This window comes from Eleutherodactylus coqui, chromosome 8 (assembly GCF_035609145.1).
Source record: "Eleutherodactylus coqui strain aEleCoq1 chromosome 8, aEleCoq1.hap1, whole genome shotgun sequence".
NCBI lineage: Eukaryota > Metazoa > Chordata > Amphibia > Anura > Eleutherodactylidae > Eleutherodactylus > Eleutherodactylus coqui.
The window spans coordinates 124,422,759-124,449,936 of NC_089844.1; the positions used below are offsets into that span (position 1 = coordinate 124,422,759).

At 44.6% G+C, this 27,178-nt stretch overlaps 1 protein-coding gene across 1 annotated transcript in view; it reads left to right on the forward strand.

Annotated features, from left to right (window-relative positions):
• PRKAR1B (protein kinase cAMP-dependent type I regulatory subunit beta) overlaps positions 1-27,178 on the forward strand; it is a 186,003-nt gene that overhangs the window by 37,900 nt on the left and 120,925 nt on the right. The window contains exons 3-4 of the mRNA XM_066576368.1: positions 4,519-4,689; positions 16,294-16,385. Of these exons, the coding sequence (XP_066432465.1) occupies positions 4,519-4,689; positions 16,294-16,385 (263 nt within the window). The remainder of the gene's footprint in view (positions 1-4,518; positions 4,690-16,293; positions 16,386-27,178) is intronic.

A 27,178-nucleotide genomic window follows, 5' to 3' on the forward strand; every position in this document is an offset into this window, starting at 1 on the left:
ATTCTGTCCCGTGTGAATGTCTGTGATGAGACAATCCCTTTGAGCTGTCCTCAAGTACAAGGTTCAGTAAGTCCCATCTGCCTCCGGAGCTGTGATCATGTAGAACCACAGGTAGAAGAGATTACTAATGACTTCTCTGCTTGACCACGCCAGCCGCTGTATTTTAGAGTTCCCAAATATGCTTTGATTGCGGTTTTTAATCTCATTTTTGTACCAGGTTTCATTTTTCGCCTGTTCTCTCATTTTCATGGTCACGTCAGGTATCAATTTTTTAATAACTGTGGGCAGATCTGAAGAAAAGTCTTTCAACATTGTATTACATCTATGAGCAGAAATTGCTTTGACATTTACCCAGGAAATATGAGTGCGTAATCATATTACTCGGATGCGGACTGACTCACTTAGCCTCACAGATAAATGCTCTATCCAGTGTTTAGAGACAATCTGATCTGCCGTATACTGTGGAGGTGGACTGGGGCGAACAGGATTCAAGGTTCAATATTCCTGCTGCATGCTGGGAAATTTTTTCTTTTTTTTTTTTTTTTTAATTTAAAAAAAAATGAAGAGTCTGAGGTCACACTTGGGCGATGTTCACATCCGTCAGTTCCATCACAGCTTGGTCGCAATGGACTGTCCGCAGCATGCCGACGAGATTTTTGCTGCTTAGTCCTGGGTTTAAGATTGCCAGCGGAATTCCCACGTGGAAATTCCGCCCCGTGTGAACCCAGCCTAATAGTGATTGGGGTCCGTCCGGTGCTGTTGGTGGCTATCATGTGATGGATCAGATCGGCAATGTTGTTGTCTTAGATGTTATGCTTCTTTACCAGAACAGAAAAACGGAAATACAAGCGCAGATCTGAACGCAGACTTATCGTGACAGATCAATTGATGGAAATGTGCGCACAACATTCAAGGAGATGCGTGAAACACTGTGAAGTTCCGTTGGAAAAACACATCTAGAACTAATTAGACATTTCAATCGATGCGTTTATTGTCGCTCGCAAGTGAACATACCCTGCAGTCAGAAAAAGGACAGTAAGATACTCCGATACGCGCACGGAAAAGCTTCGATCATAGCGCAAAAAAGTTGAAATAAGACATGTGCCGTTGCACTTATCCCTGTGTGATGCTGGCCTTATCTAAGGCCTTGATCACATAGAGTTTTATTGGTGCTTATTCCAACATGGATTCAGAACCCAAATCTACATGGTAATCCACGCCATTTTTTTTAATATGGGAATTGGAAACTGCAGCATAGTCACTTCACAGAAAAAAGGTAAGTACTTGAAAAAAGATACGCAAGGTATATTTCCTGCAGATCGCCCAATAATCTTTGATGGTGGTTCCAACAGAAACACATGGCAGCATTTTGGGCAGGAGGTACTCTTTCTCAAGCCCAATAGCGGAAAGGAAGGGGTCTGTGTCGCCATAGAAAAAGGCATTGACATTGACAAGGCAACTCTTGATTTCTGAGGAATCCATGTGGAAACCGCGTTAGTGGTCTCACGCGGGTTTGTCCCAAATCTACACAAACGGAAATGTCTGACGTCAGTATGCCTAGATAAACATGTGATAATGCCCTAAAATTGACTTTACAAGGCAAGTTTGCCCTTCAGGTGCCTAGGAAAGTTGGGTAAGCAGTTGTGGGAGCTGTAATGGGGACCCTACTGGTTGTCAACGAGTTCTCCCAGTTCCGACTAAGGGCTCAGTCAGACGGGCGTTTTTACACGCGAATTTATGTGTGCAAAAACGCATGCGTAAAAGAATTTTCTGGACCGAAGTGGGCGTCATGCTGAAAAAAACACACTTGGCTGTGTTTATGCGCACATAAAGTGTGGTGCCCGCTATCCCCTGCTGTGGCTGTGACAGCTGCAGCAGGGGATTCCTTGGATGTAAAACCCCTGGGTTTCACCTCTGGTCAGTGGGACCGGCAGCAGCAGCAGCGGCCCCATTGACATACAGAGAAGATCGCTATCAGCTGTGACAGAGGATTTCTTCATCTCCACGGGAGTCCCCTTGTCACTGAACACTCTGACAGCATTGTCATAGTGTCCAGTGACAAGGAGACTCCCCGCGGAGATGAAGAAATCCGCTGCCACAGCTGTCACAGTTGTGGCAGAGGACCGCAATACTATCTCATTGAATTCAATGGAGCCGGCAATACAGCCGGCTCCATTGAAATCAATACGCTGCCGGCAAGCCCTGCAGTGATTTTCGAGGTAGTATAAGCCCTTCCCTGAAAAATCATCCCTAAAATGTGTAAAAAATAAAAAAAATATATATTCACCTCTCTGCAGCTGCTGGGGCTCAGGCGCGTCTGGCTGGGTCTTTTCCTGAACTGCCATGAAGTGCTTTCAACAAGCAGGGATTTAAAATCCCCGTCTGCTGAAAGGGCTGCCTCTGATTGGCTGAGCATTCAGTGAATTGAATTCAGTGAATGGGTGAGTGCTGCCTCTGATTGCCTGAGCGCAGGGACCAATCACAGGCGGCTCTCAGCTGTCATTCAATAGCTGAGTGCTGCCTCTGATAGGTCACAGTGCTCAGCCAATCAGAGGCAGCCCTTTCAGCAGGCGGGGATTTTAAATCCCCAAATGCTGAAAGCACTTAAGAGCAGTGCAGGGAGAAGACCCGGCCAGACGCGCCTGAGCTCCCATGGCTGCGGAGAGGTAAGTATATATATTTTTTATTTTTTTACACATTCTAGGGATGATTTTCAGGGAAGGGCTTATATATAAAGCCCTTCCCCTAAAATCACTGTAGGGCTTGCCGGCAGCCAATTGCTTTCAATGGAGCCGGCTGTAGCACCGGTTCCATTGAATTTAATGGGAGAACATTGTGCTCCTGTGCACAGCTGTCACAGCTATGCCAGAGGATCGCGATCTTCACTATATGTTCTCAATGGGGTCAGTGCTGCCGCCGCCGGCCCCATTGAGCAAAAGGTGAAACCCTTGATCTACAGTCAAAGGTTGATTCTAGAAGAAACGTGGTGATTGGTGACTGTAGCCAGATGATCTTCCCAGCATTTATAGCGATCTTACCAGCATTCATAGCGATTGTAAAAACATGGCCGCTACCAGCAGCAAACATGGAAAAGTTATAACCTAGATTTGAACCAAGATCACACATGTTGGTGCAACATTTCTCTGCTTGATCTTAGATTAAAACTGTGATGCAACTGTCCCTTAGTGAAACTGTTTACTATGTTCTGTGTAAATTTGTCCACTAGAGGCACTGTTAGATTGTAGGATCTGTAAATGGGCTGTTCACCATTGGCCGTGTAGGGTACTTCTACCTGGTGGGAGGAGACTGGCTACTGTGCTGTGTTCTATACAAGGGGCACAAGGAGGAGCAAGATATCTGTAGCACACACAGATAAAACATCATCGTGTAGAATATTATACAGCAGGCCCGGTCAAAGTACATGCTGTTTCAGTAGTTGTAACACAGTTAAAGGGGTTGTCCAACTTAAAAAAAACTAAAAAAAAATGTTTTAAGCAAGTGACCTTGTTATAAAATAACACAATAAACCATATTCACCTCTCTTTTTCCACCCAGGAAATGCTGCAGTAGGTCCCACGACAATGCCTGTCTGCATCATTGCAGCATTTCCTGGAAGGAGAACAGAGACGAGTATGAAGACAAAAAAACATTTGTGCTCACCTCTCTTGTTTTCACCCCATCCTTGTTCTCTGGCTGTGTATCCAACCTTGTTGGCAAGTCGTGCAGTCCTCCTGAAAAGTTCAGCAAAAAAGAGGTTCGCCTTCTCCTGGTTTTATTGAATGCTAAGACACTATTAATAAAGACGAAGGTTTTTACCTCTAGAGACGAGTCTGATTTATTTATTTATTTATTTTTTACAACATGGCCACTTGTTTACATTTTTTTTTGTTAGCCGGACAACCACTTTAACAACTTATGATTAACTGATGCAGCTACATCTGTGTGTGAGTCTCTATGCCTCCTCCTCCCCACTCCCTCTGCTCCCCATAGACTTCTATGGGCAGCATAAGTTATCATTCCTCTCCACTTCCTATGTTCCATTTCTAGTAACAGACACTGGACAGCAAATTAGAAGGAAGCAAAACCCCTAGTGATCGGAACCTTAGAGAAATTTTTCAGCACAAAATGTGATTTTTAGGTAAAGAAAGCAATTTGCACCTCTGCTAGTTATCACATTGACTATTGTATTAACACGTCTTAACCCTTTCCAATCCACTGTCTGACGTCTGAAGACATTCTGATTGAAGGCTGTACAGCTCCAATGTCAGAAGACGTCTGGCAGGGTATTCTTACTGTATATTACTGGCCGCTCTGTTGTCAGGGGCCACTCCAGCATGTCCCATACCACAATACTGGCTCTAGCCAGCAGATGGCGCTATTGTGTAATAGCAGAAAGAGAAAGCCCCCTAGGAAATCCTGAATCCAAAATTGGATTGCAAAGGGTTAAAGTTCAGTCACCATTTGTATATTTACGCTATTTAGATATTCATTGACAGCACTGTTGTTCTGTATTTACAGGAAGAATGCAAACAGATATTGGCTCAGCAGAAGTCAAACTCCCAGTCAGACTCCCATGATGATGAAATCTCTCCACCGCCTCCGAACCCTGTGGTTAAAGCCCGGCACAGAAGAGGGGGAGTCAGCGCTGAAGTGTATACAGAGGAAGATGCCGTGTCCTATGTTAGAAAGGTAACATATATGGAAAGAGTGTTGCAGAGTAATGATAATATATATAATAATACATAATAGGACCTTATTTGTGATATCGCCATCTACTCACTTAGGATAACTGCAGAGGCTTATGGGGAGCCACATAGTGGGACATGGATCACAATATGGGTCTGTGCTGTAATTCCCGAGTGCACTGCATGTACGCAGAATTGCCATGTATACAAGGCTCTATTGGTAGTAATTCATAGCTAATTTTGATTATTGATAAGATTTTTGGTATTTTTGTAAAAATTTTCCTTGTCGATGTTTTAAAAAAATCCTAATATGTTGCTGTTTTCACTCTGGTCTCTAAGCTTAAAGGGGTTGTCTCATGAAAGCATGTGGGTCTATACACTTCTGTATGGCCATATTAATGCACTTTGTAATATACATCGTGCATTAAATATGAGCCATACAGAAGTTATTCACTTACCTGCTCCGTTGCTGGTGTCCTCGTCTCCATGGTGCCGTCTAAAATCGCCTCTTCTGGCGATTTTAGACGCGCTTGCGCTGTGCGGTCTTCTGAATGGGGCCGCTCGTGCCGGAGAGCAGCTCCTCGTAGCTCCGCCCCGTCACGTGTGCCGATTCCAGCCAATCAGGAGGCTGGAATCGGCAATGGACTGCACAGTGAAGATCCCGGCGGCCATCTTACTAAGGTAAGTAAGAAGAAGGAAGAAGTCGCCGCAGCGCGGGGATTCGGGTGAGTACTACCTGTTTGTTTTTTTTAACACATGCATCGGGTTTGTCTCGCGCCGAACGGGGGGCCTATTGAATAAAAAAAAACCCAGTTTCGGCGTGAGACAACCCCTTTAATAATAGTCTAACACTTCCTGTTCTGTACAGCAGTTTCTTGTATCAGAAACTCAGTAGATAGCAGCTTCCTCCTCCCCTCTCTCTTCTCCATAGACTTCTATGGACAGCTGTAATCTGATCCCTCAGTGAGCTGAAAATCTGTCTTGTCTCTCAAGGTGGATTTTAGCAGTGTGAGTAAACGACAGTGCAGGAGGTAGGGGAAAGAGAAGTAGTTCATTAGTTGAGAAAGAGGTATTTTTCTCTAATAAGATGTATTACAAAGTTTCTTACATTCACTTGTACTATTGATTTGGGCAAAGTTTCTTGAAAGTACGGTGACCTTTTTTTTGTTTTCCATTCAGTTACTTGAAACAGAGATGGTGAGGAATTGATACAAATGTGCATTAGAAAATGTTATCATTTTTAAAGTGTGAAATAAATATTGGCTAAAACCAGAAAATGTCTTTAAGTTTGCGGATCTTGCAGAAAAGCGGCAATACCATCTATAAACTTCAGAGGAAAATGACTTGAAGGCTACAGTTACATGCATTGGAAATGCTGTGTATAGAGATAAGCAAGCATACTCGCTAAGGATAATTACTCGAGCGAGCATTGTCCTTAGCGAGTATCTCCCCGCTCGGAAGAAAAGATTCGGCTGCCGGCGCGGGTGAGCGGTGAGTTGCGGCACTGAGCAGGGGGGAGCAGGGGAGGGGAGAGAGAGGGAGAGAGATCTCCCCTCCGTTCCTCTACGCTCTCCCCAGCCGCTCCCCGCCCGCCGGCAGACGAATCTTTTCTTCCGAGCAGGTAGGTACTCGCTAAGGACAATGCTCGCTCCAGTAATTGTCCTTAGCGTGTATGCTCGCTCATCTCTAGCTGTGTATTTTTTATGGTGGACAATCTGCTGCAAGATCCGCATTATCTATTGAAAGGGTGAAATCAACTGCGGATCTGCACCAAAATCTGTGTCAAAATCCGCACCGATGGTTTTCAATCTGGATTTCACCACAGACTTTCCACTGCAGAAAATCTGCAGCATTTCCGCTACTTGTAATCGTACGCTTACACGTAGCGGAAATGGAACAGAAAATCTGTGTCAACCACACCATCGGTACGGATTTTGGTGCGCATCTGCAGCTGATTTTACCCCTTGACGTCTGCTGTGGATCCGCACCAAAACGTGCGTCAAAATCTGCACCAGTGGTGCGGATTGTGACGCAGAAATTATGCAGATCCAAGGGATTCATGTAAATGTACTCCAAAGTGAACCTACAACAAAAAACAAAGTCAGCACTTCTAACAAATACATTAAAAGTAATGGTCCATGTAAAGCATTGCTGTGACAGATATAGTGTTATGTCCGCTCGGCACACTAAAGCGCCAATCCTCAGAATGGGTGCAAGTGCGTCCATTTAAAACCACAATCACTCACATAGTGTTACATGGACCAGCTGCTCCTCTAAAGGCAATGGATGGAAGGACCCTTGTCCCTTACTAATCGGGGAAAGGGGGGAACCCCTGCCTAAAAGCAGGGTCATTGTCCTGATAAGGTTGGCCCCACTGTCTTCTTCTAGGACCTGGCTATCCCTGATCAGGAACCTGGAGAGATGCACTAGACACACGTAGGACACAACGCTGTTCACACACACTGTACACAGAAAAGGACATAAAGCACATGTCTGGCACCCTGCACAGACCTAACATACGTCGCTGGTAACACCAACATACAGTGTAATACATAGCACATAGAACAGGACAGATCACATGACATGTCTAGTCACCAGCACAGACATACAACACAAGTCACTGTTCACACCAACATACATGGTTGTGCATACAACATGGAGCCCACCCATAGCTCAAATGCTGTTACCCCCTTTCCAATCCAATTTGTATCTTGGTTTTCCTAGGGGGCTTACTCTTTTTCTGCCGTTATACAACGGCGCTATATGCTGGCTAAAGCCAGTACTGCATGAGGTGACATGTTGGATAGGCTCCGACAGCAGAGAAGCTGGCAATATACAGTAAGAGAACCCCGACGGACGTCTTCCAACATTGGAGCTGTACAGCCTTAAATCATAATGTCTTCAGACGTCAGACAGGGGATTGGAAAGGGTTGAGGCCTGCTGTCCACGGGCGATGCAGTATCCCGCGGCGAAGCTCCGCCGCGGGAGCCACCGCTGAATCTCCGCCGGTCAGCCCTATCTAATAGATAGGCTGACCTCGGAGAATCAGGGCAATTCGCAGCATGCTGCGAATTGCCCGCAGTGAGCGGAGAATCGCAATGATTCTCCGCTCGTGGACAGGTGCCGGCGCTTTCCATAGCACTGCTATGGGAAGCGTTGGCCGGCGTGATTCTTAAACCGCCGGCGAATAAACCGCCGTGGACAGGGGGCCTAAGGGCTCACCTCTTTTAAACAACCGTATGTTAGAACGCATCTTCCCCAGTTATAGACCGATCACTGCGGGTTCAACTTCTTTGATGCCCAGTGATCAACTGTTCTAGCTGGAGGAGGCTTTGTGCAACTACTCATTACCCCTGTGCTGTGATAACTAAAATCAATGGACAGCCACCTAATACGTGGGCTCATTATGTGCCAGTTTAATCAAGTATAAAAAAATTAGAATAAACGCAATTAAAATGTTACTGTCAGAAACAGATAAGTATCTCTGGGTGTTTCCAATGTCATTGAGAATGTGGATTTGGGGCCCAACATTCTTGCTAATAATGGGAGTCACAGAGGTCGGATACAAATTTCCCTTTTATGACTTGTCTGATTGACTATAAAGATAAACGGTGTGTTCAACTTTTACCCCACCATCGAGCCAGTGACAATTAAATTGATATATTCGTATTATTATAATATTGTATCATTTTTGTAATACGGTCGTTTCTTAGTGTTTTGTGTCTTTGTGGTCCATTCAGACGTTTCCAGGCACATTGCACAATTCGGAGTCTTTCATTACTTAGGACTCAGAGATTAGATTCATATCTTCACATTTCATGGATATTGTTACAACACAGAAATACATGCAACAGCCTAAATTCAGGTTGCACTAAGCTTCTTGGCTTCTCACCACTAAAGATATGTTCAATTTGTATCAGCACCTTAATGTCCATAATCCAGGAAGCCAGTCGCAGTAATCTCTGGATGCTATAAAAATAAATTGATTCCATTCCTTAAAAAAAACAAAACAAAAAAAGTAAAGCCGTTTCTCCTAGCTGTAGAGGTGAGCCATTAATCTGGTATTTACGACTTGTAAGGTGGAAATTGCCTGTGGAAGCATCCCTTTAAGAGCTGCTTAACCTCTGCCACCGCCGAGCTATCTTCTAATCGCCCCGGGATATTGCTTTTGTCTGCAGAGGAGGGATGCCTAGCTTCTCAGATAGTGAGAATTGTCGGATGTCGTTAATAGTTGGATGATTTTTGTGCACGTTGGCATATAGCTTGTTGCCCCCGAGGCAGGTAGGAATTAAGTATAGGTGGGGTCTGAATGAAACGCTCAAGTGAAAACAAGTCCGGGATCGCTGGATAGATCTTTGCACTAGACCTTTGGGTTATCTCTCTGTTTTTGGAAATGTCATGAATTTGAATACATCCGTACCTGAGTACCTGTCAGTGACCACTGTGCACATGTTGGTGCAACAGTGGAAAATGATGGGTATTACTTAGTAGCCCTACGGTATATACTGTGTATATAGCACATGACCCGGGTATACTGGAGTCGTTACCAGCTGTAGCCCCATGACCTCATTCTTCCAGTTACTAACCCCACACCCACTACATCCCGAATAATGCTGAACACTTAGGCCTCATGTCCACGGGGAAAATCAGGCCCGCCGCGGATTCTTCATGCAGAATCCCGCAGCGGGTCTCTCCTTTCCCGCGGACATGAGGCCTAAAAAGAAGAATTACTTACCTGTTCGGACGCTGCGGATCTGCCCTCCGTCGCAGCCGGATCTTCTTTCTTCGGCCCGGCGGATGTGCTTGGCAACGCATGCGCCGTGCACTCTTTTTTTTTTAACTCCTGCTCTACCGTGCTCTCAGGCCGGAGAGCAGGAATTCAGCTGCGCTGTGCCGTGGATCCGGATGGCTTCCATAGGTTCAATAGAAGCCTGCGGGAGGCCTGCACTAAAATGGAGCCTGCTGCAGGTGTTTTCCCACACACGCAATCCGCGCCTCAAGGGAAAATGACATCCGCAGGTATTTAACTATCTGCGGGTGTCCAATGCATCCCTGTGGGGCGCAAATCACGCGTGTGGGTGACCAGCTGCGAATGTGTCCCCATGGACATGAGGCCTTAGTAATGTTGGATAATTTGGCCACAGCAATCATTTGATTACAAATAATTTAACATAAGCTAACCCAATTTAACCAAAAAACCTCATTAATTAATATTCACCATCCTCCAAAAGAGGGGAGGTCCTTGGAGCCCCAATTCTGTCACCTCACCATTTGAAGGGAAATATCCCAATTGCCTACAGCCGCACTCCCACTAACTAGCCTTTACAAGGCTGTAAACTCCACCATATCTCCAAGGACTCCCCCCCTTCCCGACAGACCCAACACCAACCATCCAATGAAAGGGGGTCGGTGGCTATCCACACCCTACCTCTCCCCAGCCAATTTTTGAACTGACTCCAAGGCCCCCCCCCACCCACCAACCGCTGCCATGATAATGCTAATAACTTCCCAACAACCATGCCACCCCCACCCCACATATTCCAACATTTACCATTAACCATTTTAGCCCTATTTAATAAAAACATCCATATGGCGGGAGGGTGGAACTTCTTCTTCTCCTCTGATGTCTCCAACAGTTTTTCCTGCACTTTCGTAACTCCTCCCATCTCCCTCCTAACTCCATTTTCTTGCTTACTGTTAACCCTTTCCTTCCCACTTCCCAGTTAATCCTCTCATGTGGGCCTCCACCCACGACCCTGCAGGTTTATGTTACGACCCTTACTGGATTCACCATGCACAATAGGTGATGATCACAGCTCACCTCCTCTTCCTCCCTGCAAAGTGACCTCTGCATAACTCACAGAGCATGACCACAACACTCTCCCTTAACAGTCAATGGGTCTTCTTCTGTCCATTGTGTCTATGGCCCATGTGGCTGTTGTAAAGCATACTTCTAAATGCTATTCACTGCTGTTTTCTTCCCTTTTTTAACTGCTAGTCCCACTGTCCAGTGCTGGGGGTCTGATGTCGTCATCTTTGGTCAGATAAGGAAGTCAGAGCGCCAGCTTCACACCCACTGAAGTCAATGGGGGCAAAATCTTGTATTAAACACAACATAGTGTAGCAGTTTTAGGGCCCATTCACATCTGCGTTAGGGCTTTCCGTCTCTCTGTTCCGTTTTTGGAGCAGAGAAATGGAATGAAAATCGAAATAAACAAATCCGTTTTTTTCCCCATTGATTTCACTCGATTTTCCAAAAAAAAAAAAAAGAAAGAAATAGAAAGTTTTCAGTTTGCGCCCATTTTGTTCGGTTTCTTTTTTTTTTTTAAACTAAAGAAATAACGCAGTGGAACCAAACGGAACAGAAGCAAACTGAAAGCTTCCCATTTCATTTCTGTTTTTTGAAAACCCATTGAAATCAATGGAGTGAATAAGAGGACCCATTTCTTTCTGTTTTAAATGAGGGTTCCCTCTGCATTTTTTGTATCCGTCAAACATATACATTTCCATGCCGTAAAATCCAAAAACTTATATTTGTCACAAAAAGTGTAAACACGAATGCAGACGTATAGCTCATTTGCAGTATACGTTTAAAAAAAAAAATCCTATAAAAAACGTATACGCTTCCATATGTTTTTACAATAAATATGTTTTTATGAAGAACAAAAAAGGAAAATCCAGAAATTCCTCCGTTTTTAAGACACATACATATCTTTAACGGACACAAAAACGCAGTGTGAACGCTCCCAATATATATTAGTTAGATTTTTTTTTTTGCTTCTGAGGCCTTAGTCAGACGGGTGTTTTTTCGCGCGATTTGCGGATCACATGACGGATGCGCATCCGCAAATCGTGTGACCGGTGCCCGAAAATCGCCCGAAAATCTGCTCCTAGCCACGTTTCATTAGAAACGGCCCGGAGCTGTCCAGCGCATTGCATTCAATGGAGCTGGCAATACAGCCCGCTCCATTGAAAGCAATGCGCTGCGGCGAGCCCGGGATGAATTGTCGGTAAGGGCTTAAATATATAAGCCCTTCCCTGCAATTCATCCAGAAAAGTGTTAAAATAAAAAATATATATATACTTACCTGCTCCCGGCAGCCGGAGTTCCGCGCGGCTGTCCTGCAGTGGGTGTGAAGGGGGTGTGAGTCAGACCTGCCCCCCTGATTGGCTCAGCGCTGGATGAATTGCAGGGAAGGGCTTCTATATTTAAGCCCTTCCCGACAATTCACCCCGCGCACGCCGGCAGCCCATTGCTTTCAATGGAGCCGGCTGTATTGCTGGCTCCATTGAATTCAATGGGCAAACATCGTTCTTCTCTGCCACAGCTGTTACAGCTGTGCCAGAGAAGAATGATTTGTCTTCTATATGTTCTCAATGGGGTCGGCGCTGCTGCCGCCGGCCCCATTGAGCGCATATACAGAAGAGAACAGGAATCGCAGATCGCAGATAGGTGCGATCTGCGATTTCTGTTCTATAATTTATCGGACGAGCGCATAAAAAGCGCTCATGTGCCCGATACCATTGCAAAGCAATGGTTTTATAAAATCGCCGGACGCATGCGCATGCGCAAATCGCGGCAAAAAACGCCCGTCTGACTAAGGCCTAACGATGCATCTTGGTGAGATCTCAGCTGTACATTGCAGTAGTAGATGATAGACTTGACGAGTATGTGGGATGCTGAACGCCATTATTGGTCCAGCTATAAGCTATGTTCCCTTTCCTGGAATCTCGGTTATTTCCTGTAGCACACAGTAAGCATTGATTCAGAAAGCTATTTTCTACTGAAATCAAATGATCTGTCAGCGCATAAACATCACCCTGCTTCCTCTAAATGCACATAAATGACCGCCGAACATTACAGATGATTTGCAGACCTGAAGCATGCTGCGCTAAAATGCACCCATGCGGTGTTATTGTTACTACAGTCACGGACTTGAAAGGAAAGTCTACTTTTAAATAACATTGTGCATCATATCACAGTTTACAGCGGCACCAAATGTCAAGAAGCTTTAGAAATGTTGTGTTTCATTATGCTGTACTGATCTTGAGTTACAGCCTGTCTTTTCTACTCTAAATTAAGAATTCTTATGTAATCAGAAATACAATAAATAAATCTTGTTATTTGTATAGCACCAACTTATTCCGCAGCGCTTTCAAGTATTTATAAGCTGGGTACTCATTTTACCGACCTCAGAAGGATGAGTCAACCTTGAGTCGGCTACCTGAACCTTGCGGGATTGAATCTGCAACCTTCAGGTCATGAGCGAGAGCTTAGAAGTGTGTTCTGCTGCTTTAGCACTCTGCGCTACACTAGGCTCAACATGTTGTGGGAGCTCAGATCACGGGTGCATAGGGGTCAACTATAGTGGATGTAGAAGATACAGTCACACCCGGGCCCTAGAGTCTTTGGGGGCCTATATGGTCTCTCTCCTCTATATGAGGTGCTCAGTACTATATATTAAACATTACAATTGTGGGAGGGAGCAGCAGCTTCAAGTTATGCCTCTGCTGGTGCACTTACCATATAGGCAACCTGAGCAATTACGGATTACTTGTTGAAGTCGCTTGGTTTGTAGCTCACCTAAAACTAGTGACTATTAGTGAGTGTAAACAGGGACTTGTGCATCTATGAACAACTGCCTATTTACTCTGAATGGCGGCGACCGGCTAGAAGATGTCTCCAGCACGGTGTGCCTCCATTTAGTGAAATATGATTGTTCTCAGCAAGAGAAACCAAGTAATCTTGTAGATATGATACCTTTTAATGGCTAACAAAAATACATAATGTTAATGCGAGCTTTCGAACCAACGCAGGGCTCTAGCTCTACCTCAGGCTTATCTTAAGCCTGAGGAAGAACCCTGAGTAGGTTCGAACCTCTCTATAACATCATGTATTTTTGTTAGCCATTAAAAGGTATCATATCTACAAGATTACTTGGTTTTTCTTACTGGGAACAATCACACTTTGCTCTACTGGCTAACACAGTACCAAACTTTTTTTGTTTTTCTTTTTAGTGAGCGATTGCCGGGACAGCTGTTGGAAGCTTTAGTACCCAAGAGTTATCCCGTGTAAAGTCAACCTTAGAAAAATAATAGTACCCCCTATTTTCTGTTAGCTCACATATAAGGGACTCCACATTTATGTCTTATAAATGCTGGTGGAGACTTTCTGAAGACCCCTACATGGTAGTCTTATGGCTGGTACCCCACAGTCTTCAAATTCGCAGTGGGAAAACAAGGGGCCCATATACTGTTTTGTCTATATTTGCCCCCCCCCCCCCCCCCCCCCCGGCTCAGATGACAGGTAGAGTCTAAATTTTGGATTTCATATCTGACAGCAGGGTGGAGATAAACCATTGGGGCAGATTTACTAATCTTGTCTAATAATTAGACAGTGCAAAATTAGACTAGACAGTCTTAAAATGTGCCACAATGATCACTGTGTCTCACGCTGGATGATAACTCTGACATACCTTTAGACTTTCTAGTCTAACTTTATATCACCTATTAGTTTCTGGCAAAAATTGCACCAAAATTTTGGTGCAAATTTGGCACAATATATTTTAGCGCTTGCTGTCACATTAGGCCAAACCCTCTTCACAAAGCCACACCCCTTTTGCCAGGCACTTTATAAAAAGTGTCACATTATAAACGTGGCGTGAACCATGTAAAGGTATGCTTACACGTAGCAAAAATGCATTGGACTTTCTGTAGGGGGAAATCCAAAGACAAGATCTCCACAAAAGCATTTCCACAAATGACATAGAGTCACAGTTCGCATTGATGTGGAAATAGCATCACCTTACCAATGGCGCTGTACTTACTAGAGGCTGCCAGGTGCCCAGTAAAGGAGGTGAGGGGCGCATGGTATCTTCTAAAATCACCTCCAGATATTCAGCAGATTTTGACTCCGTCTTGAATGCGGAATTGCTGCGGAATTCTCTGCTTTGGAAATCCCACCGCATTTCCGCTACGTGTAAATGAACCCTAAGATAGTCTTCTGGCACAATTTGTTCCAATCTGTACCATTATTTCCAAAAGCAACCAATAACATTTGAATAGATCCATATACAGTACGCATATATGAGAGCATTCAGATGTGGGATCAGCACAACCACCTAAGGTCCAAGAAATTCCTTGAAGTAGTTATTTTTCTCTTAAATGGAAGCTGTCACCAACTTTATCCTCTCTGAGGAAAGCAGAAGATAGGACAGGAAAACTGCAGCGATATGTCTGTCTTGTGTATCTATGAAGTGAAATTTAGGTTTTATCAGGAGCAGCCAGACACAGAAGACTACAGGAAGTAGTCTTCCCCATTCTTGAGCTGCAGCTAGCCACTCCCACCCGCCCTCCAGTCAGTCATTGACAGCTATCTTTCTATGCACAGTAATAGGCAGAGAGCAGTCAATCAGTGGCTGGAGGGTGGGGTGGGCAGGGCTGGCTGCAGCTCACAAATATGGAGGACTACTTCCTGTAGTCCTTTATATATGGTTAATATGAATAATGTGTACACTTCTAACAAACTACTTCATAGTTCATCAGAGGTCCCAGTTTGCTTCTCTAAAGTGGTTTTGCTACTTTTTATTGCTGATGGTCAAAGGCCATCAAAAGCAGATCAGCGGTAATCTGCCACTTTGGATCACCACCGATCGGCTGATTGTCTGGTCCGCTGTCAGTGCTCAGGGGAAGGTTGTCTTCATCGGTGGTCAGCACAGGAAGTGTAATAGGCAGCTTTATTCCCATTGAAATCAATGGGAGTGAAGCCGTGTATTACACTTCCAGCCCTGAACAAAGGAACAAATGTCAGCATTGGTAGTCTGTGCCAGAAGTTTAATTGATAGTTTCCCCTATTGATTTTAGTAATTACAAGCGCCGGCTACTACGCAGGGGTCGGTGCAGTGACTTCTAGTCCCACCCTGGTGTATCCCGACACTGACAGACGGTGATGCCTGGAAAACCCCTTTAAGAACTCATGCCCCTTCATGTTGTACAAAGCCATAATACGGTACCTGTTGATTTCTGTGGGGCTATACTGTATCTCTGTAAGCCTCCAGTTTCATACAGAGGTATTCAGAGTTTCTATTTCTGTTGGATTCTGTATATTTGGCATGCTCTGTCCAATGCCGTATTACCAAAACGATGCTTCTAAGGGGAAAAAAAACCCATAATATAGCACTATAGTGTACAGAGCACCATATGGCGATACATGGAGTGCCTATGGCTCTGGTCTATTTCTAATTAAGCTGGCAGACGAGGGGTTTGTATGTAACGATCTACAACTGAAACTACAGGAATTAGTTCATTTTCTTTGAAGACAGATGCCAGGAAGATAATGTGATATTCAGTTTAATTATGTTCTGCAGGCAGGTAATATACACGTGTAGCGAAAAACAATCAACTAATGGTTTTCTTATGAGACGTAAGTCCTATCCTGGTAAAAACTGAATTTTATATTTAATCTTCAAGATCTTTATTCTATCCTTGAGTTAAATGAGAAGTCCTGCCCTTTTGTCAGCTTGGATACATTTTGCATTCTTTACAGAATCGCTCGGTCGTTCCTGCCAGGGACATGAAAATAATATTCTTCTCTGATGTTTTTCCACAGGTTATTCCAAAAGACTACAAGACGATGACTGCCCTGGCAAAAGCCATCTCCAAAAATGTACTTTTTGCCCACCTTGATGACAACGAGAGAAGGTATGAGGCCTGGTTTATTTCGTTCATTGTATGATGGTAAATATTCTTGTGTGAAAAAGAAAAAAAAGTGGTAGAAGATAAACTTTTATTGGCTAACCAGAAAAAATGATATATAGAAGCTTTCTAGGCTACTAGGCCTCTTCGTCAGGCCTAAGGAAGAGACTTAGTAGCCTTGAAAGCTTGCATATATATCATTTTTCTGGTTAGCCAATAAAGGCACTGGCGTTACTATAGGGGATGCGGTTGCACCCAGGCCCAGGAGCCTTAAGGGGCCCATAAGGCCTCTCTTCTCCATATATGGAGCCCAGTACTATGAATAAAGCATTATAGTTGGGGGCCCTGTTACCGGTTTTGCATTGGGGCCCAGGAGCTTCAAGTTGCGCCTCTGCGTTAATGGGTTGGGGGGCCCCAAGATAAACTTTTGCACCCAGGCCCATGAGCCTTTAGCTATGCCCCTGAATAAAAGTATAACTTCTACCATACTTTTGTATTTTTTATACCAGAGTCCTTGCCATCATAGATCTTTCTGGCTAACATGGTACCACGCTATTTTTGTTCTACATCGGGTTCACTGTAGAGAAGCGAGTGGCGAGGAGTCGAAGTCTTAAGGAGTTAATGTGTGCATCTTGGGGTATAGGAGGCTGGTAAAGCTGAGGTAAATGGGAAAAATCATGCAGCACACAGTAAAAGTGATTGATTTCCTGCTACGCCTGGCAGAAGAATAACTACTGGACTCATGGCGGAAAAATAATGTATGATATATTATTTTTAATATTAATAGTTCAAAGAAATGATTGATAAGGGCGGAAAATGGTAAATTCCTGAAACCCTCACGCACTGTCATGTCATGCCTGAGAAGTTACTGTAAGAAATTCCAACCTGCAACATATCCGCTCGTTTCGGTAAACAGGAGAACTTCCCAAAATGTTATGAGGGGGTCACAGTGTCCAAGGTCAGACAGTCGAGGGCATGAAACAGGACCCACACACCCACCATCATAGGAAGTGCAGTTCAACTGTCTTTGACCCGAGACTTGTCTACTACATCTGTGTCCACTGTGCGTCCTTTCATGTACGGAGACCTCAGAGTGATGGCTTTCACAGGCTGCCTTTAATGGCTGGACTCGCCAGTGACCTGTGTGACTGAGACTTACCAGCTAGAAGCACTTATGGAGGGTCTAGTAAAGAGGACTATTGTTTTTCACTCCATCTTGAGATTCATCATAAGCTTTATATGGCTACTTCCACACGGCCGAGAAAATCGCACAAGATTTGTGCGATTGCTAGACGCACAAATCTCACAGAAATATGAACTCCATTCTTTTGAATGGGGTCATATACATGAGCAATTTTTTTTTCTTTTTCCCGCATTATATTATAGTGTGGGGAAAAAGTAAGAGTTATATGTGCAATAGAGTTTAATTAAAAAATTTGTACTATTTGTCTTCTGCAGCGTCTACTTCTCACTATATATAAAAACTGCAGTCTGAGTCTCAGCAGGAGATCTGTCAGTGAGGCCTGACAGACAGCTTAGTTTCCCTCTGCTCTCCTCCCCTGCTCCTTCTTATTTGCTAATTTATGACCACATCAAAGTTTACCTTTATTGTGGTCATACATTTGCTGATAAGAACATGCAGGAAGAGGAGAAAGAGAGCTGAAAACCGAGCCATCGGTCCAGCCTTACTGATGGATCTCCTGTTTAGACTTAGATTGCAGTGTCTATATACAGTGATAAGTAGAATCTGCAGAAGACAAAGGGTGCGAATCTGTCACATCCACACAGCACCTTAAACTAAAGGCCCATTTAGACACAACGATTATCGTTCAAAATTCACTTAAAAGCCATCTTTTGAGCGATAATCGTTGTGTGTAGCTGCACTTACATTGTGCAGTTTTCGTTAGGCCGTCGCTCATCATTGTCTTTCAGAATGCTGAAAGACAACAATGAGCCTTATCAGGAATTCACATGACTATTGTTTCAGCTGTATCCCGCTCCCTGAAGACAGGCAGGCTATGAAGAACAGAGCGGTCCAGCTGCGTTCTTCATACCCCGCTTGGAGCTCAGCTGTGTAACAGCCGGGTGCTCCGAGCGGGAAACAGCTGGATGCAGAAGACAAGCGGGGCCACCCCGCTTATCTTCTGCATCCTCTGCTGGGAGCGCTCGGCTGTATGACAGTCGGACGCTCTTAGCGGGGAACAGCTAGATACAGAGAATAAGCGGCTCCCCGCTCGTCCTCTGCATCCTCCACTGGGAGCACTCGACTGTATGACAGCCCGGCGCTCCCAGCGGGGGACAGCTGGATGTAGAGAACAAGCGGCCCCCTGCTTGTCTTCTGCATCCTCCACTGGAAGTGCAGGGTGATCGCTCAACGTTTGAGATGACGCTTTTGAGCGATAATCATTGTGTCTAAATGGGCCTTTAGTTATGGTGCTGGTAGGGGTGGTGATAGGAAGCCGGGTGATCTGGTTTTTATACTCACACACTGCTGCAATCCAACGGCGTCCCCCTCTGAAGTTGGTGTGCGGCGCAGAAAAATCTGACTTTTCAGATCCCCGTGTGTGCAACTCTCCTATACAAATTTATGGGAGAGCGTGTGTCTACATGATAACTTGAAAAAGAGTCCGATTTTTGAGTGCCGTGCAAACGCTTCTGGATTGTGGGAGTCAGTGAGTATAAAAAATGCCTCACCCAGCTCCCTGTCACGTCCCCAAACAGCATCAGAACTTTTTATGGTGACATGACAGGTTCCCTTTAAACCCAATTGCAAAAATGATTGTCAGTCCAAACTACATGCATTCAAATGAAGAAACAAATTGCCCCCAAAGTTGTTCATGGCCTTTAATTTTTATTGCTCATCCTTGACCCGCCCCTTCCCTCCCCCACCCTGGCCTTGGTTTTTGGTACAATTTTTGTATTTAAAGTGTGATGTGAGAAGCCTATATATTAAAATTATCTGTAGAAGAGGCGCTGGTAAGCTCGAAATCCGTTATATGCTAGAATCTAAAAGGGTTGTACCAAAATTCAATTTTTATAACCTATCCAAAGAACAGATGATAAAAGTCTGAGTTCCCCACCAATCCTAAGATCCCGTGTAGGATCACTGCACCCATCCACAGTGATGTGGAGATTGAATGGAGAGGCGGTTGCATATGTGCGGTGCTGCTCCATTCATTTCAATGGGGCTGATGGAAATAGCTCCCCGTTGAACACGCATAAGGCCACAACGCGCATACTCTATTTAATCTCCTCCTCACTATGGGCGGTGACATGATCTTACAGTGAGGAGAAAAGGGAGACACGTGACCCCTGTTCTCTGGATCGGCTGAGGTCCAATGATCAGACCTTTATCACCTATCCTATGAATAGGTGCTAAAAGTTGATTTTGGTACAGCACTTTTTATAAAGAGCACCTTGGTTGAATCCCTTGGATTTCAGTTCTGCTTGCATTGAAAAGGGTTGTGCCCGATTCAGGTTTTTCTATCTCCATATCTATTGTAGCTCTGGAGACGCTGACAACTCTGTTGGCCCGACAACGATCTTGAGATGGCAGAACTCTTTCTGAATCATGCTTGCGCTATAAGTTATTAGGCCTTTCACATTTGCAGGATGAATGGAGGGAAATACCAGCTGTAATGTATCAGATGTTAGCAGGAAGTATGCCACAGAGAATATCCAATGTTATTAAGGCCCACTAAGTATTAACTTATGGAAATAATGACTACTTTTGATTTTTGCTCAGGTGTCCAATTACTTTTGGCAGTATAGTGTATCCGTCCATATTCTCTGATTTATGCCTCCCCAAAGTGATGCCATCCTAGTGCCCACCTTCATATTCTGTATCATTATGATTGCTCTCCTTAGCATACTCCAACTGTCAGCAGTTTTCCGATGCTCCAGGTCATGACTATAGCTTGACCCTGTTCACTACTTATCACAACCTCCAGCAAAATCACTGAACCCTTGCACAGTCAGCACATTTTAGGCAGACGCTGCAGTGTTGTAATAGTTTGCATATTTAGGAGGCATGCTCTATATAAGGCCTTCTTTTCTGCAACAGGATACGAGATATCTATGAAAGCAGGCTCCATCTTTGTTCTTATGCTGCCTTCAGTGGGATTCTACCGTCTGTAGCCTCTGCATAGCTCCGTATTCGCCTCACCAGCAGTTTCCTTCTATAAACCAAAAAGTTGCCCAAAAGTAAAGGTTCAACTAACGAGTAATATAGAAGGCAGTCCCACGGTATCATATCAAAACACAGCTTGGGATTTGTGTCACGCGCCGGTGCGTATGCCGGAACACACTCATCATCTTGTCATATCCAAAACCAAATGGACTCCCGCTATGTTTTATGAGCAGAATCTCTGCCCTCCAGAGCAAAGCGTGGAGATTAATGGCTTTAATAGGAGGTGTGAGAGCGGTCGGCGTGTATGGCGGAGCACGGACGGGAGGGTGTTATTTTACACTTTTATGGCGATTGTTTAATTGAAGTGCAGAAAGGAATTCTTTATATTTGCTTTACATAAAACACCTGTCATATCGGTGATGTGAGAACATTCACAGCTGCTGATATCTTCTGATATGTAGTCCTGCTAATCCCCTGATATACCGGGTAATCATAGGATCAGTATTGAATGGACTCCCTCTAACAGGATCCTCATCTAACTACAGTTGAAACGGGATACAAAGAGTGTCCCTCACTCTGGAGGACCCGACCTGTCCGTGCATTACATGGACAAGCCATTGATTTCAGTGGGTACCATGTAGTGATTCATATCTCCTGTGGGGGCACTGCAGGAAATTTGAACACCTGCTGCCAAGTTCACCCACAGATTACCATTAATCAATGGAGGTCACAGTAATAGGACACCCTGTAGCCAGTTTATCTTTGTGATGCCCTTTTATCAAAAAGGGATTGCCTAGAGTTGAAAATCCCTTTAAGGCCTCACTTAAACGATCGGTTTTCAGTGTTTAGCACTGTGCTTTCAGTATAGCGCTAATTGCTGTCAGACGCTCCCATTGTTTCCAATGGAGCCTCTCACACAGCCTCAGACGGCCGCTTAATCGCGGCGCTTTCCAGCACTGCGATTTTCGAGCGGAGTCTGTTCTATTTTGGACGTTTAGCGCTCGTCATCAATGAGGAGGTCTCCTAAACTCCGCTGTGGGACGTAGCTCCCTGTGGCCGAAAGCAAAAGTAAAATCGCGGCAAAGCTTTCAGCAAAGCCTGTGAGAGAGAGGCCTAAATGGTGAATCTTTTTAACCCCTTCCAATCCACTGTCTGACGTCTAAAGACATTATGATTTAAGGCTGTACAGATCCGAAGTTGGAAGACGTCCGTCGGGGTTCTCTTACTGTATATTGCCAGCTTCTCTGCTGTCGGAGCCTATCCAAAGTGTCACCTCATGCAGTACTGGCTTTAGCCAGCATATAGCGCCGTTGTATGACGACAGAAAAAGAGTAAGCCCCCTAGGAAAACCAGGATACAAATTGGATCGGAAAGGGTTAAAGAAGCAGTCCATCTCCAAAGCTTTTTACGGTATGTAAAAAAACCCCAACTCTGTAGAAGAATGAGCTTAAAGGAGATGTCCCGCGCCGAAACGGGTTTTTTTTTTTTTTAAACCCCCCCCCCCGTTCGGCGCGAGACAACCCCGATGCAGGGGTTAAAAAAACCACCCGCACAGCGCTTACCTGAATCCCGGCGGTCCGGTGACTTCAATACTTACCGCTGAAGATGGCCGCCGGGATCTTCTACCTTCGTGGACCGCAGCTCTTCTGTGCGGTCCACTGCCGATTCCAGCCTCCTGATTGGCTGGAATCGGCACGTGACGGGGCGGAGCTACACGGAGCCGCTCTCTGGCACGAGCGGCTCCATAGAAGAAAGCAGAAGACCCGGACTGCGCAAGCGCGGCTAATTTGGCCATCGGAGGGCGAAAATTAGTCGGCACCATGGAGACGAGGACGCTAGCAACGGAGCAGGTAAGTATAAAACTTTTTATAACTTCTGTATGGCTCATAATTAATGCACAATGTACATTACAAAGTGCATTATTATGGCCATACAGAAGTGTATAGACCCACTTGCTGCCTCGGGACAACCCCTTTAAGGCCCCCTGCATGCGGAATCCAGCTGTGGCAGCAGCGGCGTCCGCGCTTACCTGCTCTGTTGCCATCTTTTCTGTACTGCAGATGGACCCGGTGGTTTGCTGTCACACATGCGCATTACAGATTTTTTTTTTCCAATTCCCCCCCCCCCCCCGCCTTTGCTAGGCGACGATGCGGAATCCATGACCTGTCGGCAATGCGGACGGGCCGTGGGTCAGACGGCTTCCATTGACCGAGCCCGCATGGAAATGGAGAATGCTGCAATTTTTCCTCAGTGAGCGGAAATCGCAAATTGATTTCCACTCGTGTGTAGTAAGCAGCGGATCTTAATAGGAAGTAACTGGCGGTATTTGCTGCAGATTCGCAATGTGGGCGCCGCCCGTAAATTCCGTAGCAAATATCCGCCCGTGTGCAGGAGGCCTAATGGGCCTGAAGCAAACACGGATATTCCGAGCACTTACTATTGATGACCTATCCTCAGGATAGATCATTAATAGTTGATCAGCAGGGGTCCGCTACTCGGGATCCTCGCCAATCAGATGATCCTCCTGCCTACTGTCAGTACAGCGGTACCAGACGTTGCCATCGGTACTAGTGTAATAGAAGGCATTACTCCCACTGATGTCACTGGGAATGAAGCCTTTTATTACACTTCTGCCTTTTTGACCACCGACGCAGCAGTTCGGCCTCTGACAGCAGGCCTGAGGATCAGCTCATTGGCAGATCTTGATGGTGGCGCCTGCTGATCAACTACTGATGAGCTATCTTGAGGTTAGGTCATCAATAGTAAATGCTCGGATTACCCCTTTAACCCACTTGTCTGAGTTTAGAAATAAGAGACCGCTTTTTTCCCCCAGACATAGCGCCATTCTTGCCCATGAGCCGTGTTTACAGATCACCCCGTTTACTTCAATGAGGCTGAGTTATGATAGCTGACACAGCTTTGGCACATATCCCATATTAGGCACTCTGTATGTTACTACATGATGACTCCAGATGGCGCAGTATGGAAGCAGTGTAATACAGCAGATCATAGGCACTACAACATGGACCCTGAATACAACCTTATATCTTCCATATACCTTGTAATCTGTATAGCAAATACAGATAAGAACAGTCAGCAGCTTTATAATTGTGAGCGATGGCTGAAAATGATCAACATATGCAGGCATGTGCTGGGAGATATTACATGGAAACACGCGGGATGCAGGCTGCGGCTCATCTTTCACAGGGGAGGTGAGCTAGGATTCCCTGCCTCATGCGTACTGTATTTTTTTTAGCAGTGAGAAATGCCTGAAGTCAGGAAAAGTTCAACAATTCCGGCTATTCTGCGCTGCTGCTGTAAAGCTTCCCTTTGTTACACAAGTCATCTGCAGAGCTGAGCTGGGGATTACCAGATGGGGAAGAATGTGTACTACAGGGTATAAATTATATACTAAATGTGCCGTCCTACGGTGCGACATGGCAGCAATCACCTTGACAGTACATCATGTTATAGCCCTGCTTTATGGTCATTCCATCCTTCTACAGTGTATTCATCCATTGTCTTTAGAGATTAAATGTACACTGAACGGTCACTCCATTAGAGACCCCTATCTAGTTGCACATTGGACCTCCTTTGGCCTTGAGAACTGCAGAAATTCGTCGTGGCATCCATCCACTGGTATCAGAGGGCACGATTGTGCCAAGAAAAAATACCCCACACTATTACTGCGCCAGCCTGACCTGCAGACAAGAGACAGGAAGGGTTCATCTATTCATGCTGCTTGTGCCACATTCTGACCTCCCATCAGCAACAGAAATCTGGATCCATCTGACCAGGTGATGTTTTTCCACTACTCAGTTGTACAATTTTCGTGTTTCTTTGTCCATTGGAGCCTTGCCTGTGTGTTTCTCTAACACAACAATGGCACTGATCTGGACAGCTGCTCTTATAGCCCATCCATGCTAAGGAACAATGAGTTGTGCATTCAGATATGTTAGTAGGAGCACCGGCTGCAAATTGTTTGACTGCGCACAGCCTGTTAGTCAGAACGATTCCTGACATCCTCCTCTGACCCCTTTCAACACCAAATTGTTTACGCGGTTGGCAGTATAATCCTGACCCCGGCTAGTCTAGCACCGTTGACCAGGCCTTGTTCAAAGTCACTTAGATCGCTGGAGTTTCCCATCTAATGAAAACTTGCCACTTCATTTTATGCTGCACTCCCGGGTCACAGGGATCATTTCCATACAGGGAAGCTCCATTTGTTTTAACCCTTTTTAATCCAATTTGTATCCTAGTTTTCCTAGGGGGCTTACTCTTTTTCTGCCATTATACAACGGCACTATCTGCTGGCTAAAGCCAGTACTGCATGAGGTGACACGTTGGATAGGCTCCGACAGCAGAGAGGCTGGCAATATACAATAAGAGAACCCCGACGGGCGTCTTCCAACATCGAAGCTGTACAGCCTTAAATCATAATGTCTTCAGACATCAGACAGTGGATTGGAAAGGGTTAAGCCCTAATAAAGTGGCCTCATAGGGTAAGTGTACCTTCCAGTGTGCGACCTACGACCCCTCACGCTCTTTATAAGCAAAGGAAAAATGACACTTTACTTAAGCTGTGATCACCCCCCTGTCTGGGTGTATAATATAAAACTAAGACTTTTTAGGGTGAATTCCAAAATGCTGGATTATAGAATAATCTGGATTATTGGGAAGTTTTGGGGGAGTGTAGAAAACTTGTTTGCGGTAGAGTATTGTCAAAAAGCAGAACAGCACTTACAGACGACCATGTTTTCTTAGTGTGATAGACAATTAGGTTAAAGGAAAAAGTTGGTATTGACCTGAACTCCTTCTGTCACATCTTGTGAGGTAGGGGCTGCGCCTTCATTGTCCTTGGAAAAAAGTAACAGTGGCTAAGATTTCACCTAACAAAGATGGCCTTTCAGCCCGCCACAACAGCTGGAGCGGGGTCCGCACACACCAGGGCCTGTCAGCTGCCATCACCGCATATCCAGACTGATGGAAATTGAATACTTTAACCCTTTGGCGCCATCAGTTTTATGTGTTTATAGTATAATGTAATGTTTAGCCTTCTGGAATTTTAGCTTTCAACTTGTTTGGTCACATTAATTAGGACGAAAGTGAAATAATGTCAGCTTCTGCTCCGAAATAAACCGCAGGTCAGAGGAGCAGAGTTTATATTCACTCATATCTATCTATCTATCTATCTATCTATCTATCTATCTATCTATCTATCTATCTATCTATCTATCTCATATCTGTCTATCTATGTCATATCTATCTATCTATCTATCTATCTATCTCATATCCATGTATCTATCTATCTATCTATCTCATATCTATGTATCTATCTATCTATCTATCTATCTATCTATCTATCTATCTATCTATCTATCTATCTCATATCTATGTATCTATCTATCTATCTCATATCTATCTATCTATCTATCTATCTCATATCTATCTATCTATCTATCTATCTATCTATCTATCTATCTCATATCTATCTATCTATCTATCTATCTATCTATCTATGTCATATCTATCTATCTATCTATCTCATATCTATGTATCTATCTATCTATCTAGCTCATATCTGTCTATCTATCTCATATCTATCTATCTATCTATCTATCTATCTATCTATCTGTCTATCTCATATCTATCTATCTATCTCCTATCTATCTATCTATCTATCTATCTATCTATCTATCTATCTATCTATCTATCTATCTATCTATCTATCTATCTATCTATCTATCTATCTATCTATCTATCTATCTATCTATCTATCTATCTATCTATCTATCTATCTATCTATGCCTCTGTCTATCTATCTGTCTATCTCATATCTATCTATCTATCTATCTCATATCTATCTATATCATATCTCTCTCTCTTATCTATCTATCTATCAATCTCATATCTATCTATCTAGCTTAGGCTAGTAAGACGGGTGTTTTTTTGCACGATTTGCGCATGCGCATGCGATTCGCGCATATATAGAACCAATGGTTCGCTATGGTATCGGTCACATGTCCGCTTTTTATGCGGATATGCGATAAATTATAGGACACGACGATTTGCAGATCGCACCTATCTGCGTTCGGCGTTTTATGTGCGCATCAAAATCATTTACTGCAGCTAGCTGCGTTTTTTTCGCCGGCCAGTCTAAGTTTCATGCGCATTTTGATGCGCACGGCGATTTTTCTCCGGTCAGACGGGCGTTTTGCTGCGACGATTAACGCGGCTAGGTGTAGATTTTTCCCGCGATTTTTCGCCCCCGGTCACGCGATTTGCACATGCGCATCCGTCATGCGATCCGCAAATCGCGCGAAAAAACGCCCGTCTGACTAAGGCCTTATACCTATCTATCTATCTAATATCTATCTATCTATCTATCTATCTATCTATCTATCTATCTATCTATCTATCTATCTATCTAATATCTATCTATCTATCTATGTAGCTCATATCTATCTATCTATCTATCTAATTTCCACAGGCAAAGCTAAAGGCTCTTGGGCCTGAGGGCAAAACTTCAGCTTGCCCCACTGCTCCCCCCACTACACCCCGCCCCCACAGCCTGCAGCTAGTTTGCCCATGGTCCGCCTCCTGAAAATCATATATGCAGCATGTCTGTAAAAGAACACCAAAACTCGGTGGGCTTGGATACCGTGGCTCA